The sequence below is a fragment of the Clupea harengus genome, chromosome 11, assembly GCF_900700415.2.
Source record: "Clupea harengus chromosome 11, Ch_v2.0.2, whole genome shotgun sequence".
In the NCBI taxonomy this organism is placed as follows: domain Eukaryota; kingdom Metazoa; phylum Chordata; class Actinopteri; order Clupeiformes; family Clupeidae; genus Clupea; species Clupea harengus.
In genome coordinates this window covers 26,225,927-26,243,497 of record NC_045162.1, presented here as the reverse complement: position 1 = coordinate 26,243,497, position 17,571 = coordinate 26,225,927, and the positions used below count along the sequence as shown (strand labels likewise).

The following is a 17,571-nucleotide window of genomic DNA, read 5'->3' as shown; positions in this document are numbered from 1 at the left end:
ACAGCATGTCCCGTCGCAAGCAAGCGAAGCCACAGCACCTCAAGTCGGATGAGGACCCTTCAATTGTCGGGGTAATATCCGAAAATGGTAAGCCACTTTTAACTATTCTGCATCGTCGATTTTTCATATGTGTTCTTTAAAAAAGGGAGATCAGCAGACTTTAGTTTTCTAACATTTCGATAGTTTTATAAATATTCCATCTAAAGAACGCTTTTCACTGTGCTGTTGAGTGGAGCGAGTGTCATGTAAACTTTACGATACATATTCTTTAATATTGCACACATTTCTAGTTTTGAATTTCAGACGATTTGGTTTGGGATAGACTAGCAACTCCCACTAAGACTATTCACTAGGCGGTGCGGCTTGTGAGATTTTTGCCGTGAATGTTAAATTAGGCTACCTGTTCATGATATTCTGTTTTGTTCAGTTCATAAAAAAGGAACCGAATATAATTTAATATCTGAAAGGCAAACACTTTAGATCAGACTTTAGAAACACATCTTACGTTTGGTATACGTGTAATGGACACAAGCTCGGTGTTTATCTCAGTGCTGGAAGGCAGAGGTCCTATCTAGCCTACCACTTTTTTTCTCAGTCAGTGTAATATGTGGATCAAATAGACGGAGGAACAGATGTAGTGATGGTTGTTTATCTTATATGTGGAGTTGCTCTTGACTTTAAGTGTTGAGTACAGAAATGACATGTGTAGTTGTTGATCACTTCTAGGAAGACTCGTAATGAAAATCACAATTTCTGTTACAGAAAGTGGGTCCACATATTTATAGTAGCTATAACCAGTTCTCCTTTGTATATTTAATTTGGGAACACCTTAATTGAATTATTTTGGTCAGATGGCTCGTAGGAAAAATGTCAAATGCGGACACTTGGGCAGTTTTTAGTGTCTGTAAGAACCATCATTAAACATTTTTTTAATTCTTTTATATATACCCTATATATTTTTAACATATCACACAAAGACCGATGAAACAACCTGAGTGATTTGTGATTTGTGAGAATAATTAAACACAGAAAAATATGTAAATTAAATTGTGAAGTGCTCTTTTACAAATCTGTGTTAGTGAGGCGTTAAAAATGAAACAAAGATTTTGGCAAATGTATAGTATTATTTTAGAAGATTCAATACAGCAGGGCAACAGCTAAGCAGTGATGAAGCTAAGCAAAGTGCTGAAACTTAACAGAGAACAAGTTATGCCACTCATATCAGGAGCTCGTTGGTGTAATGGTACCCATTGTATTGATGTTAAAAGAAACCATTGCATATTCCAGGGCAATTAAGTGTAAGGCATGCTTTTTGTCATGGAAATGTTTTTTGTTTACTGCAGCCCATAGAATATTCACACTCGGCTTGTTTCCTATATGTTGCCTAAGCCAAGCCAAACGTTCCCTGTTCAGTGTCAGCGCGATTGTTCTGTCATTGGAAAACTCTGATCCGTCCTCATGGAGTGATAACCTCCACAAAGATAGAGAGGAAACAGCTCGCTTAGAATATGTCATATTCACACACACATATATATATATAAATGTTTATTTATTTTGTATTTTTACATTGCTTAAATTAGCTGTAGCCTGTTTTATTTGCGAGTCATGCATTCTTTAAACATTTACGAGTGCAGTTTGGCTATTCCTTCCTACCTTGGCTGCACAATCAGAAACGGTATGTAGGCACGCCAGCTGAGGTAAATAAAAAAATAGAGAGAGACATGCTTAACTATATGTCAAAGTAATGTATCTGAAGTATTCGAGTTTGTGTGACAAGGCGCTACCGGTGTTACATACGTGTTTGGAAAAAAAATCTCACGATCAGGTTTATAAATGAATGTTCTCAGCAAGACTCGTCATATTAACATAATAGCTGTCTTAGGTAGATAGTGTAAGTGGTAGGTTGATAGTGGTTAGCGGGATCTGCGTCCGCAGTGATTGTTTTAGTGTGACAGACTGTATCACAATTCAGCCCGCCATAGGATTGCTGAGAAGTTTTTCTCCTAAAACTGCTTTAATCATTTCAGCTCTGATTTGGCGTTATGTGTCTGAACTGAAATAAGTATTTACCCTTTTGAAACATTATATATCAGCAGAAATATTACTAAATCATCCTTCATTAAGAAGCCTAAGGGTCAGCCATGTTTGACCAAATCATTTTCATTTGATACTACAGACCAGAGAATAATCCACATAAGCTAAATGGAAAATCACTCAACTGACATGTTTGTTTAGATTGTGTAACCATTCAAAAGTTTGGCTCATGACAAATTTATTGTGATTGGGTAGGTTACTTACTCACAAGGTGACTTTTCTTCAAATTATTGCATTTTCATTGGGTTTTGTATAAAAACCCAAACACACCATGCTGATTACAATTTTGAATCTCATCATTTATATGGAAGTTTATTTTTAGGCAGGATGCCACTTTTGATGCAGAGATACATTTTAAAATGGCGCCCTGTTAAACTGCTTTTGTGTGTGTAAACAATGTATTAGAGTAAAACACACGTGTAAGAGTGAAGGAGAGAATAATTTTACAGAGGATGAAAATTAAACTTTATAATAAAAAACAAAACAGGTATATTCAGAATAGCCGTGAGGTGGAGTTCTAGAGAAAAAAAAGTCTACCTGACCTTATCCTTTTTAATTTTCATATTTCTTTTCAAGAAAACAGAAATATACACTTGTGACGCAAATCTCAAAAACATACATACGTAAATATTAATAGAAAGTTGAAAAGAATCGTGCTCTGACCCTTCAACACAGATTGAACAGATTCCATCATACACATGCCCATGACCCCACACACAAACACACATGCAAATACACTCACAAATATATATTCAGTCCGGCATACACATACATACACATGTGGACGCAGAGACAAACATATACACAACCAAACACACACACACACACACACACACACACACACACACACACACACACACACACACACACACACACACACACACACACACACACACACACACACACACACGCTTAGAGCACAGACACATACATACACATGCCATCAGTGACATGCATACAACTCTCTCTCGCACACACACACACACACACACACACACACACACACACACACACACACACACACACACACACAGAAACACAAACACAAACACAAACACACTGATTCCAAGATCTTTCCTTATACTGTGGTATAAACTGATCACTGTTACCTCCTGATTCTCTCTTTGATTACGATGTTCTGCTTAACAGTAGTGGCCTATTGACACACTAAGTCATTGAATTTCGAACGAATAATTCTCTTGTACAAACTGACCTAAAACCATCTACTCTGTGTAGCGTATGGTAGTTTCAACAAATACACACACACACACACACATACATACATACATACATACATACATTCATACACACATGCGCACGCACGCACACGCACACACACACACACACACACACACACACACACACACACACACACACACACACACACACATATGTACATTTGTATACATATGTATATGTATGTTTACATATTCTATTACAGTAATGATGTATATATAATATATCTAATGATGGAAATTGCCATTTCAACAGCACCTTTTGTTGACCAACACTACTGCTGCTTTTGAAACTGTTCTCACCCCCCTCACACATACATTGTTCTCACCCCCCTCACACACACATGCACACACAGACACACGCACCATGTTCAGACGTTAGCACGGATTTATAAGTAACCAATGCCCGCATTGTTTTCCAATGTAGTGATTAGGTCTCTTTTGTGCAGCGTTCATGAGAGGGGGGGATCAGACGTGGTGCCAACAAGCGTTCGTCTCTCATCCCTCCCACCTCCACTACCCCTGCCCCTGCCCCCCGCCAGACCCCCACCATCCCCCGTCTGCCCCAGAGCACCCACCCTCCATTGCCCCTTAGGGTGGGTGGTTGGGAGCGCTTTGATACACCCTGCTGACTTAACCTTTGCCTATTCTTCCCTGTCAAAGGCTGCCAGTTGATGTCAAGCTCATAATACAATTAGTACATCTGTGCCATTGACCTTGGCAGTGTGGCTTAAGCGCTGTCCTAGAAAGTGTTAACAGTGACGGCCTTTCATCTCGCCGCCGCTTCCTCTCCGGCCAGACACCCTTAAGCCTCCTGTTAGCTCTCCCACTCCCACCACCACTGTGGGGAAGGCAGGCTCCTTAGAGCACCCACCGACACACACACACACACACACACACACACACACGCAGGCAGATGCGGGAAGGGACAGTCACATGTAAGAAGACAAATGCATGTGTGTTTATACACACAATCAAAAACATATACTGACAGACAGACAGAGCTCAATGTCTTTCTCTCTTCTTTTTTTCCTCGCACACACACACATATTCACACACACGCAAGAACACACAGAGCGGCTATTGACAGCACAACCATTCCTACCATTTGTATTTATTTTTCATTTTTTGCAAAGAAAATCATTTATTGCTTTTGGCTGTTGGGATGTGAATTTAAAATAACATTTACTATTTTTACAAACATATCTATATATGAAGTGGAAGGGAGTGTACGATATTTATTTAAAACAAGAGCTAAGTTACAGTGAGAGAGAGACTGAGTTAAGCAAAAGAACAAATATAAAATGAACAGAAAGATAAAGATGAGTGGAAGAATTCCAACAAAGGGAAAGAAAGAATCTCTTTGGCTAACCAGAGACAAGACTGCTGTTTCCCACTTCCCTTGCTCTGGGTTGCTCTGGGTTGCTCTGGGTTGCTCTGGGTTGCTGTTTGGCTTTTGTTTTAATCCCCTCGCACCATTTGGTTGGAGATCTCAGGACCACCCACGTAGCTATGCCAAAGATGTCCTGGAGAGATGGGTGGCTTTTTTTTATCCTTTCTTTCACTCTTTCCCTCCAGTATTTTTTCTCTATTCTTGTCCTGTCTTTCCCACTGTTTTTCGGTGTTCAGAATATATATATATATATCTGCTGTGTGATCACGGTGTGGAACTCAAGCGCACATAAATATGAGGTCCCCATTGAGAGTAAGGACAACCAACACGATGCGCCTGACGGACAAAATGCCGTCATTGAATACTGTATCGCCTGGCCTGCACAAACAAATCGTTAATGTTTTGGCTGCTAGCGCATCTGCATGTGGTGACAAAGACCCCACTGTTTATGGGCATATAGAGTCGTTACTGTACCACTCCGCATAAGGGTCGGGGCTTGGGAAAGAGAGAGAGAGAGAGAGAGAGAGAGAGAGAGAGAGAGAGGGAGAGAGACCTACTGAGGGATTGTCCTGCAGGTGTAGAGATGTGGACTGATGGCTGCTGGTGGCTAGTGGTGTGGGGGTGCCGTTGGAGGGGAGGTCATGATGTGAGGCCAGGCTTGGCGGCCGCAGCTCACATCACCTTCTCATTTGTAAGCAGGCAGAGATGATGATGGCTGCTCTCTTAACAGGGTGGCCTTTACAAAGTTGGGAAGCAGGGGAGGGGGGGGGGGGGGGGGGGGGGGGGGGGGGGGCAGAAAGAGCGAGAGAGAGAAGGGGAAGAAGCCAAAGAAGAAGAGAACTGTCTATAAAAGATAGGGTAGAACCAATTGAAGAAGAAAAACAAAACACCCCGAAATGCTATGGAAAAAAAGTGTCATTCGCACAGGAATTCCTCAACATTGTTAAACACAGCAGGCTTCCTTGTTTGCCTCCCTCCATCTTCACCCCCACCCTTTTGGGCTCAATCTATGGCGGTCCATCCCTCCTTTTCATTTTGAAGTCATCACAACTCTTAAAAAAAAAAAGAATGCACTTTTTTTTCCAAAGGGGTGTGGAGGTTGTGCTACAAATGCAAGTAATTCGGCGCTTGGGAGAAGGGCACACACCAGGCTACCTTGTGGCACGCTGTGCCGCACAGGCATGTGATGTCATAAAAGATGTCTTTGTGAGCCTGAAACAGCTCTGTGGCGACAGACCACAGTGTGACAGGCCACTGGAGACTTCGACCGAGCATAAACCTTAAGAGGAAGATGTCTGCACAGCTGTACAGTTCAGTTATGTGTCTATTTTGTAAAAACAAAAAAACTAAAAAAAAAACTCCTTTTCTTTGAAGAATGTTCCCACGTGAAAGGAGACGGTGTGATCATGTGGAATTTCTCATTAAGTGGGTCAGCATTTGTGGGTACCTGAATGTGATTGTCTGAGTGTTCCCTCCTGCGAGTGTGTGGGCGAGTGTGTGGGCGTGTGTGTATGTGCGTGGGAGTGTGTGTGTGTGTGTGTGTGTGTGTGTGTGTGTGTGTGTCTCTGTGTGTGTCTCAAATGAATATGGAAATGGTTAAGAATGGAGTGTTTGTAATTGCCCGATACTGTGCTCAATACATAGCTCTGTGGCTTTCACTGAATCAGTGGAGAGCATGAATACTTTATCTCATATAATATGTCAGATTAGCGGTCTCAGTGGACATGCCAAAGATTGCTCACCAAGATAGTGGATACAATGATTCAAAGTCTACAATCGCTCTATTGATTCTGTTGAGCTTCATATTTGCATTTGAGTAAAGGAAGACTCTTAAAGGAATGAAAAACGCATTGGATTTTTTAATGCCTTCCTTTCCCATGCTATAGAAGAATCAATACGCCGCTTCTCTTCTCTTGCTGTCTCCTTCCCTCTCTCTCTCTCTCTCTCTCTCCTCACACTCTCTCTCTCTCCTCACACTCTTTCTATCGTTACCTTTCTCTAGTCTTTCTATTCTTGTACCCTCTCTATCTCCCCCTCCACTTTTCTCTCCATCTTTTGCTTTTTCCTCTGTACCTTGCTCTCCTTTTTGTGTTCTTTAAGGGCTTTCTTCTGTCCCACATCTGATACACAACCCATACAAATGGATAAAACTATTTGACTCCTTTTTTCATTTTTACATGTAAGGTTAGTAAGGTTAATTAATTAAGCGAATCAAAGGATGAAATTCAAATGTACCCATTTTCAGTTTAAAGGTTAATATTCGAAATTGTTTGATGACAGGGAACTTTGTATTATTTTTGAGTGCATGATACAATAAAATATTCCATCTGAGATAGCAAATAGGCTGGATAATTACGAAGTGTGATAGATTGATTTAATTTAAAAGGGACATTGCGATGAAATTGCATTAGTGCATGCATTAGCTCTTCAATCAGCATATGTGTATGCGTTATTTGATTTAGTTTAGTTTCATTTATTTTCTTTCACATGAGATGGGTGTAGTAGGATCACTCTGCTCCTTGTAGTTCCTGTTGCGTTTTAAATAGCAAGTGCACTGAGTAGTGACGCAATTATGAAATTGAATTGAAAATTAAATTATATACAAAAAACAGTGTAAAGGGACACAGCCTCTCGGTTAATCTCTCGGTTAATCTGTGACAATTCTGTGTTATTTCCATGTAACTCATCACCCCCAGATATGGTAATGTGGCCGCTTTAGATTTTCTTTGGTACACACATGTTGGTAGCTCTTCGAGAAAAAAGCTTTGCGGGAGCTTTTGAGAAAAACAAAACAAAACAAAGCCCTCAACAGTTCAGCAATGGGAAAAAGAGGAGAAAGGAGGAAACCAACAAAAGATAGCTTAAATCTTTTCATGTTCTTTTCTGCCTTTCTTTCATTTCTTTTGGCCACAAGTCAATATTTTGCATGTGGACATGGATGTCTTTGTGACACTGTACAGCAACAACAACAACAAAAAAATCAAATAACGGCCGGCCCTGGCGTCAGCCCTTCCCTCTGGGTATGCAGGATGAGCGGATAGCCCTCTCCAAAAGCCTTTTTGTTGATTATTAATTAAGTTAAAGAAATCGGACCCTGATGGTCGAGTCGCCCCGTTGGCGAGGAATTATAGTCGGAGTGATGAATTCCTTCACTAATGACTCATTTAGCTGAGGCACAGAGATGAGTAAACGTCCTGTGGCCTCTCTAGTATGACTGACGCAAAGGGCAAGAACTCGCAGCACCACGCTTTATGTTCTTAGAACATTCTAGAACGTGTGTCACACAGAAACCTTCACAAACTGTAATGAAGACTGCAAGAAAGAAATGTGTTTGATTAGGAATGTTTCATATTATTTGATGCGATCATTTTATATATACAGGGCAAGGATTTGTGAATTTGCTGTTGCTGTGGAGATTTTAAAATTTAAGAGCAGGTTTGCCATGTGTTATTCTTCACAACAGAGCAACTGGTCTTTGGCTTTTCATTAATTGCTTATATTTCAGATATCTTTTCATTTAGATGATGACGAGGAATTATCAGAACACACCTACTAGATAAAAGTATATGTGACGTTAACAATGTTTGGCTGTCAAAAAGGCAAGCTTATATACATTAATTTAAGTCTAAAAATGAACCTGAAAGCCTCAACATGTTTTCCTAAAGGTCTAATTATGCCTGCTGATGTGAGGTCAGGGTTGAGAGGGTGTCTGAAGTAAAGCAGTCATGTTGTCGGCCATATAAGAGAGTAACCCACCCAGAAGGGTAATTCTTATTCGACCTCCAGGAAACACACATACACAAGTCTTTACCACTCTCTACCACTCTCTACCACACACACACACACACACACACACACGGACACACACGGACACACACACACACACACACAGAGAGAGAGATAGGCACAGACAGACAGACAGAGGGACACACACATTTTCATAGATTTATTTTAGCAAGGTATAGATATATCCAAAGAGGTGGTGATGATGGGTTGTTGATCAGGTGTGAATAAGGTCTTTGCTTTGCGAACATGTTTGCCATCTTAGCGCATAATGGCAAGATGCAAGAAGAGGAAGTGGCTTCTTACAACTGTGATTAAACATATGTAACTAATCAAGCACATTGCTGCTATGGCACAAGCATGTAATTTGTTGGGTTCCATTTTGAAAGAAAAAGAAAAAAGAATGAAAAAAGAAAGATAAAAAGAAAGAGAGACATATTTTATCATTTGAGAAAAGCAAGCAATGAATACAGCTGAAGATTTTCAGTCATCATTCATGAATGATAGAGACACCCTAGATAAAAAAAAATCCATTTGTTTGAGCCTTAAACCTATTGAGAGCCATGCTATTTCTATCTCGAAGCTGAATAATTGTGTGGAATTTGCTAAAGGTTAAACCGGTCGGCTTGTTTAAATGCAGAGGTTATATATTACTTTAGCAATGCTAAATGAAGAGGTTCAGGCATTTGAAATTCAGGTGGAAATAAAGGGGGCTTGATAGCAGAGGAGAATCCTAATAGGGCCATCAAAGGCCTGATTTGTACTCAACTGGCAAGGTAGCTGTGAATTGTATGAAAATATTGGAAATCGATAGCGTCTATGGAATTTCATTAAGAGGCAGTATCCACAATTGATAGGCCCTCATAATTTGATGGATTACACAAAGAAAATTATTAGCTGGCCATAGAGAGTTGGGTAGAATGCGCAAAACTGGGTCTGGAGAATTGGTGAAGTAGGGCAATTTGTTCTGATAAAAAAGAATATTGATTTTGGCTGTGGTTAAAAAAAAAGAATTAAAGGTTAAATCTTTGCAGAGCGGTTGTGCAGAAACTGCGCTGAATGTCTTTGGATTATATATTAATTTATTCTATTTTTTCTTTCTTTTACCCACACCATCCCCATCCCCCACCTCCCACCCCTCTCCCCCTCTCCCCCTCTCCCCCTCCCTTCCCCTCTCTCAGTCCCAGGTGAAGTCGTGGATGATGCAGACAGTGGAAACGAGAGCCGGAGCGGCAGTGAGGAGACCCATGTGTGTGAGAAGTGTTGTGCGGAATTCTTCAAATGGTCCGACTTCTGTGAGCACTTGAAAAGCTGCACTAAGAATCCCCTGGTGCTCATCGTGAATGAGAACGAGGCCACTCCAGACCCCTCCCAGGAGTACCCGGGGGAACCCTCACCTGCTCCCAGCTGCCCCAGTGACCCAGCAGACAGTGAGGAAGCCGGGGAGGGCAGTAGTTCCCCAGCCGAGGGTGATGATGGGGCAGAGATGATGCTGCTGGAGAGGGAAGCTGCCCCGCTGGAAAAAGACGACGAACCCATGGAGGTAGAGATGTCCCCTGAGAAGCCTGTGGTGGACCCAGAGGACCAGGATGCTTCACCCGAACCCGATGCCCCCCTACCTCAGATCGATGAAGCTGTCCAGCCTTCGGGGAACGAAAGCTACACCATGACGAGCACAAACGTCACCCTAGAGACACTGCAGAGCACTCGCGTGGCTGTGGCCCAGTTCTCTCAGAGCTTCCGTGGGGGGACCTTGGCCGGAGGTGTCTCCACCATGGCCATCCCCATGATCCTGGACCAGCTGATGGCACTGCAACAGCAGCAGATCCAGCAGCTCCAGCTTATCGAGCAGATCCGAAACCAGGTGGCACTGATGCACAGGCAGCCCTCCGCTCAGCCAGCCCTCAGCCACCATGCTCCTCATCACAGCACAGGCTCAGCCTCTCATGGAGCATCCTCCTCCTCCTCCTCCTGCATCTCAGCAGTGCCCAGTCAATTGCAGCTTCACAGCTTCATGACACCTCCGGTCCACCAGCTGCCAGTCAGGGTTCCGCCCACTTTGAATGGCCAGGGCCCTGCATCGTTAACATCCGCTCTCGAGGGTCCCATCAGCCATGCCTCACAGGCAGGAGGCCAACTGGGCAGTGCTGGGCTGTCCAACAGCACATCCACCAACTCTTCATTCTCTCCATCCAGCAGCAATGTGGTGTCTTCTTTACTGCCCCCGAGCACAATGGCTAACACAAACAGCATCAGTAGTAGTAGTGCTGGAACATTGGGTGGCATTAGCAGCAGTATGACCCTACACAGGAATTCCACTAGTCCCTCTACCTTATCCCATGGCAGCCTCTTGAGTTCATCCTCCAGTCTCTCAAATATGCCCCTGATGACTCACAGTTCCTCTAGTAGCGTCATATTCCCCAACCCACTTGCTAGCATCGCAGCCACAGCTAATGCACTCGACCCCCTCGCTGCTCTGATGAAGCATCGGAAGGGCAAGCCGCCTAATGTGTCCGTCTTTGACACAAAGCCTAGCTCTGATGATCCCTTTTTCAAACATAAGTGCAGGTTCTGCGCCAAGGTGTTTGGCAGTGACAGCGCTCTTCAGATTCACCTGCGCTCGCACACCGGTGAGAGGCCATTCAAGTGCAACATCTGTGGCAACCGCTTCTCTACGAAGGGTAACCTAAAGGTACACTTCCAGAGGCACAAAGAAAAATATCCCCACATTCAAATGAATCCCTATCCAGTTCCAGAGTACCTGGACAATGTGCCCACAAGCTCAGGCATCCCTTATGGCATGTCCCTTCCTCCTGAGAAGCCCGTCACCACCTGGCTGGACAGCAAACCTGTCCTTCCCACAATACCAACCACAGTTGGCCTCCAGCTCCCACCGACCCTCCCTAGCATGATTGGTGGCTATAGTGATTCCCCAAGTCTTACACCTTTAAGCAGATCACCTCAAAGGCCATCTCCACCGTCCAGTGAGTGTGCTTCTCTGTCTCCTAATCTGCTCAATCCTGAGGCCAGTATGTCTCACACCTCTGAGTCACCTGGGCCCATGGCCGCCGGGAACGATGCACCTCCTGTGCTGATACCTGAAGGGGTTCACCTGCCACCCAACTGTACCACAAGGCCCGGGGAGACCACTAACACCAACAACACCTCCATGGCCCAGGTTGCTCTTTCGGCAACTGTCACCATGACCACGACCACCACTCAGAATACCAACCACCCCACAACTCCTCCCACTTCACACTCTTCCCATCCTATGATTTCTGACCAGTTCAAGGCCAAGTTCCCTTTCGGGGGGCTCCTGGACTCTATGCAAACCTCTGAAACCTCAAAGCTGCAGCAACTAGTGGAGAACATTGACAAAAAGATGACAGATCCCAACCAGTGCGTCATCTGCCACCGAGTGCTCAGCTGCCAGAGTGCCCTGAAGATGCACTACCGCATCCATACTGGAGAGAGACCCTTCAAATGCAAGATATGCGGCCGTGCATTCACCACCAAGGGCAATCTTAAAACACACTTTGGGGTTCACAGATCCAAGCCCCCACTTCGGGTTCAGCACTCTTGCCCCATCTGCCAGAAGAAGTTCACTAACGCTGTGGTGCTTCAGCAGCACATCCGAATGCACATGGGAGGACAGATTCCGAACACTCCCCTACCAGAGGGATTTCAGGACATGGACACTGATCTGTCGTTTGACGAGAGGAGCCTTGATGCTATGAGCACTTATGATGACGATCTCCTCGATGAAATGGAGCAGGCTATGGAAGACGAGGCAGATCTGAAAGATGGAGAAATCGATCCAACCAAACCCCTCATGTTCTCATCAGAGATGTCTCCAGGAAGCTCTCCTCCAACCTCTGTCATCTCCAGCATCGCCGCCTTGGAGAACCAGATGAGGATGATTGACTCCACTGCAAACATGACTCGTTGTTTTGGACAGAAACCCATGGAAAATGGGCTCCGCTTTGGGGGCGAGAGTGACCGCTTCAACGACTCCTCTTCGGCTGTTGGTGACCTCGAAAACCACAGCGTGGGGAGCCCGGCCCTGTCAGAGTCGTCTGGCTCCATGCAAGCGCTCTCCCCAACTCACAGCCAATCTGAGAGTCACCGTTCCAAGTCCCCGGGCACAAGAAACAACACCGGCGCTCCAGCCGAGGAGGGCCAGAGACAGGGACAGGGACAGGGACAGGGACAAGAGAGCAGTGTTGCGACAGCCACAGTGAAGTCTGAACAATCAGAAACACCTTCCCCTGCTTCTGCAATAGAGAACAATGGAGCTCTGGACCTCACTGCAACCCAGCCTGGAGGGCATTTTATCAAAGAGGAAAATCAATTCAGCATGCTGTTCTTAGGCAGAGACAGAGGTAATTTAACATGTCTTAATAATTGCTTTTTAACATTTGCATGACATGTGCATATAACCCATGCCTTTTATCTAAAAACATTTTTTGGCCCCTGGGAATTACATCTGTGTCCTTGGCAGTGCTGGTGTCTTCTTTAGAACTGACGTAAAATAATAATCCAAACCACTGAAAATGATCACTGTGATGTGTTTGTGTCAGTTCATTAACATCTTAACCTCAATCGTGTTTTACAGGTTTTGGCGCTCCCGGCATGGTTACGGCATCCAACATGATCAAACTTGAGATGAACGGCCACGGCAGAGCGGCCTCATTAAGTGAAGGACCCCACCTGTCCATGGGGATCCAGGTACCCGCTGCTGCACCTCAGACCGTGATGAGCTCCAACCTCACACCCATGTTGGCTCCTCCTCCACCCCGTCGCACCCCCAAGCAGCACAACTGCCACAACTGTGGGAAGAATTTCTCGTCAGCCAGTGCGCTGCAGATCCATGAGCGCACTCACACTGGAGAAAAGCCCTTTGTGTGCTCCATCTGTGGAAGGGCATTCACCACCAAGGGAAACTTGAAGGTACTTATTCACTGAAATTGTTGAAAGAGATTGCAGTAGCTTTATTGATATTGCTAAATGATGTGTTGTTGATAATAATAATAATAATAATAATAATAGTAATAATATAAATTATTAAATTGATTATTGATAAAAATATCAATAATACAAATAATTAGTGGCACAATATACATATATAATATATAATATTATAATGCTACATTATTTATTATTATTATTATTATTATTATTATCATTATTATTATTACATATTATTATTACAACATATGATTATACATATATACACATGATTTGTTTCACTGTTTTACTGTTTTACTCCTGTTTTAAAATTGATGAAATATCACATTTTACTACATTTATGTCAGTTATAAATAAGATTGAAGTAATAATTGACCCCCCCCCCCCCTCCCCTATTGCTGCAGGTCCATATGGGCACCCATATGTGGAACAATGCCCCTGCCAGGAGAGGGCGCCGTCTTTCGGTTGAGAATCCCATGGCCCTGTTGGGTGGTGACGCCATGAAGTTCAGTGAAATGTTCCAGAAGGATCTGGCGGCGCGGGCCATGAATGCGGACGCAGGGTTTTGGAACCAATACGCGGCTGCCATCAGCAACGGCCTGGCCATGAAGAACAATGAGATCTCCGTCATCCAGAATGGAGGTATCCCCCAGCTGCCTGTCAGTTTAGGTGGTGGTGGTATCCCCTCACTGGGGGGGATGTCGAGGGGGATGTCAGGAGGCATGGACCGGGCACGTACCGGCAGTAGCCCCCCTATGACCGGGCTAGAGAAAGCCAGCCTAGAGGTGGGGGCTGGACGTCCCTTTTCAAGATTTATTGAGGACAATAAAGAGATTGGGATCAATTAATGAAAGACTTTTAGGCGGAGGAACACAAACAGAAGGACTGAGACTGTCTGAGAATGTGGAAAAGTAACTGTTAATCCAGTTTAATCCAGTTTGATTATGTACTATATTATGTACAGATGACTTTTTTCTGTTTGGTTTTTGGAACTATAGTATTCAGTATTGATTAGAGGTATTCACCTTCCTCCCATTCCTCCTAATTCACTCATATGAAGAAACTTTGTCTCTTGTTTGAGAATCTGTTGTCTTGCAAGATTTGCATGGTACTTATTTGGTTCCTATCAGTATGTTTGACTGCTTTTGAGGATTATTTTCCAAAAAAGATAAAAAGATAATATTGATAATAATCTAAAGATTGATGATGATGATGATGATGATGATGATGATGATGATGATTATCATGATATGTTGACTCGGTTGATATGATCAAGCTTCGGAGGGTGAACACTGAGATCTATTAGACTGACCTTTTTGTGCATAGACTGTCTGGACATCTGGTTCCTTAAACGATATTTGTTTTGAGACACAAGGGAGTGAAACAGGTGAGATTGAAGTGACTTTGTTTTAGTGCTCGCCTAATACTTTTTTCTCATGAAGTAGAAACTTGAAAAAAAAATTTGAACTATTTTAATCTTTACATTTAGTCTTTTGGCATTGTCTTATATTAATGTCCAGTGTCTTTAGTATTTATATTGACAAAAAAGCGGGTATAAGAAAATATATTTAATGCCCCCCTCCCCATCACCCCCATTTTATTGGTCCTGTTTTTTAAACTTCAGACTTCTATTATGGATATATCTTTCAATAAAGATAAAAATGGCAGTTCATTTGACCAATAAACACACATTGTGAAGTTTTATTTGGATATCTAGCATGGATATGTGTAATAGGCCAGGAACACAGAGAGGAAGCTGAGATATCTAAAGCTGCTAATTCCCACAAAACCTGCTTTTAACCTTTGTAAAAAGAAAAGAAGAAGAAAAAAGACTATCCTCAGATATTATTATGTATAAAAATAACTAGTATGCATATTTTGTAAGACATGATAAAAAAGGACATCCGAAATCGAGCATATTTGTCATGATCGTGAATGCACTTTTTAGCGGAAAAAAGGTTTTTGTCTGTACGATTCCATTAATGTTTTTTTGATTGAGCTATCACTTGTTGTTTTTATTGTGTTCTGTGCAGAGTCAGTCTGGACTTTGAGCCGTGAGCAGCGTTATGATGATACCTATGCTCAACATCAGGCTCTGGGTCTCAGTCGCTCCATTAAATCCTATTCAAATAAAAAGAGAGAACAGGATGTGTATACTGTATGTGTGTATGTGTATGTGTGTGTCCTGTGATGCTATTGCCCTTGACAACCCTGGGAAGCGTTGTGAATGTTTTTCAATCATCGCTTTAGCAGGCGGTGAGATGACAACACATGGTGGAAAGGTGGTACTCTCTATAGTTATAATGGAAACTAATTTGCTCTAGTATTTCGGAGCCAGTGCTTACCTCTTCCACTTTGCAAAAGAGGCACAAATAAATGACTTTATGTGGGTCACATGTGAGCAGAATTCAGAGCATCAGTTCTTTGGACAGCAGCCTTAAATGAGTGAGCAGGGGCAAGGGAACTACAGAGGCGAGGACTTGTGCAAAGTCTTCACCGAATAACAAATATCTCTATAAGCTAACGTGTATATTTATGTATGTTGTTTATCTGTTTCTGAGCCTATTTTGTTACATTAAAGTCCCCTTGGATGAGTCCGCTTCAAGAGAAGATTAACAAATAAGAAAAATGGTAGAGCATATCTACTCTCCGGAGTCATTTCTCAGACTCTTTGCATTTCCAGCTCTGTCTTTGCACTGGTCTGCTTTCTTTGCTGTCAATTTACAATTAAAGGACCAAGCTGTAATTTAGAAAAGCTTCACAGCATCATACTTAAAACATATTTTCCATTCAGAAATGTGCGTCTCTTGAGGAGATGCTCCCTGCAACATTAAGGAAATGTTTTCATTATTGTGTGATTGGCACTGGCAGTGCTATTCTGTGGCTTGCATTACATTTGTATGTGGTCACAATTTTTATGCAGGTCACCATGATGGGTTGCGAGATTCCGCAAATCCCTAAAACCCTTAACAAACCCTTACATGGTGATCATATTTTAGAAAGGCCCCGTTGTTGGCAGTTTGTTGTGTCATAGGGATTTGAGTTAAGTCCGAGGGCTAATGTTATTATCACACTTGGTTGTTGCCGTTTTGAAGTTTTTAGGGAGGGAAAAAGTGTTTGCTTGCGAGGAAAACTGCGAAGAGCAGCTTATTTCTGAGGGCTTAATGGGACGGGTTTGTAAAGTTCACGGGTCCACTTGGCCTCTGGCCTTCTAATCTGGGCTGACTGTGCAACCAGTATAAGGCCTCAACTACGTGTGAATACGTGCATTCCTGCCCCTTGGAGCCAAGTAAAATGGTGTGTGAGTCCATCTGTGCTCAGGTAATATGGATTGCAGTCAAAGGACATCAGAATAAGGCAGTGCCAGTGATCTCACCATCCCCTTGATGTATCAGTGCAGCGGTACTTGAATGTTCAGCACACACTGATATGTATTCCAACAGAGATGTGCATGACCATGGAAGACTGTGAATCAATTACAGTTTCATTCTCAGTGAAAGTGAGACATAAAGAAATAAAAAAATAATAACATTGCATATTTCCTGGTGTTTGCACTTCAGTTGTAGAATTCCTGTAAGAAATCTTACGTGTAATTGCTCACATATTAAAATATCACACAGAACATATTTACAGGAGATATTAATATATTTACACAGTACCTAGATTACACAGAAGGCAACAACTTGACTTTTGGGCAGTTGTACAACTATGTTGTGGGGGTGGCAAGCTTCTATCTGACCAAGTAGGCACATGTTTCATGTCTCATATCAAAAAAACCACACTTGCCGTCATCGTAATTGCTTCCAAATTTAGTTCCCGTAATATTTTTAAATGCACTTGTTTGTTCTTTTAAATGTTTGCAGCCATGCAGCAGATGCATGTTCCTCTTTTCAAATAACCCGCTTGTTTCCATGGCTGGAAAGGGGAAGTGAAATATTTGACCGCATTAAATGCAACATTATGTTTAGACAGACGGATGTCAATTGTATGGACAAAAATGTCTTACACCTAATGGCCCCCCCCTGCTACTGTTACGGATGTCTTATGAAGCCTGGTTCAATACACATACGTCACATATCTCTGCACAGAGTATAACTT

General features: G+C 42.8%; 1 protein-coding gene across 1 annotated transcript; it reads left to right on the top strand.

Annotated features, from left to right (window-relative positions):
* Positions 1-3: 3 nt before the first annotated feature.
* Positions 4-17,009, top strand: sall3a (spalt-like transcription factor 3a). The gene is made up of 4 exons (XM_031576574.2): positions 4-87; positions 9,687-12,887; positions 13,121-13,455; positions 13,878-17,009. Exons 1-4 carry the CDS (start codon positions 6-8, stop codon positions 14,319-14,321), a joined length of 4,062 nt encoding a protein of 1,353 aa, XP_031432434.1. The 5' UTR covers positions 4-5; the 3' UTR covers positions 14,322-17,009.
* The last annotated feature ends 562 nt before the right edge of the window (positions 17,010-17,571 follow it).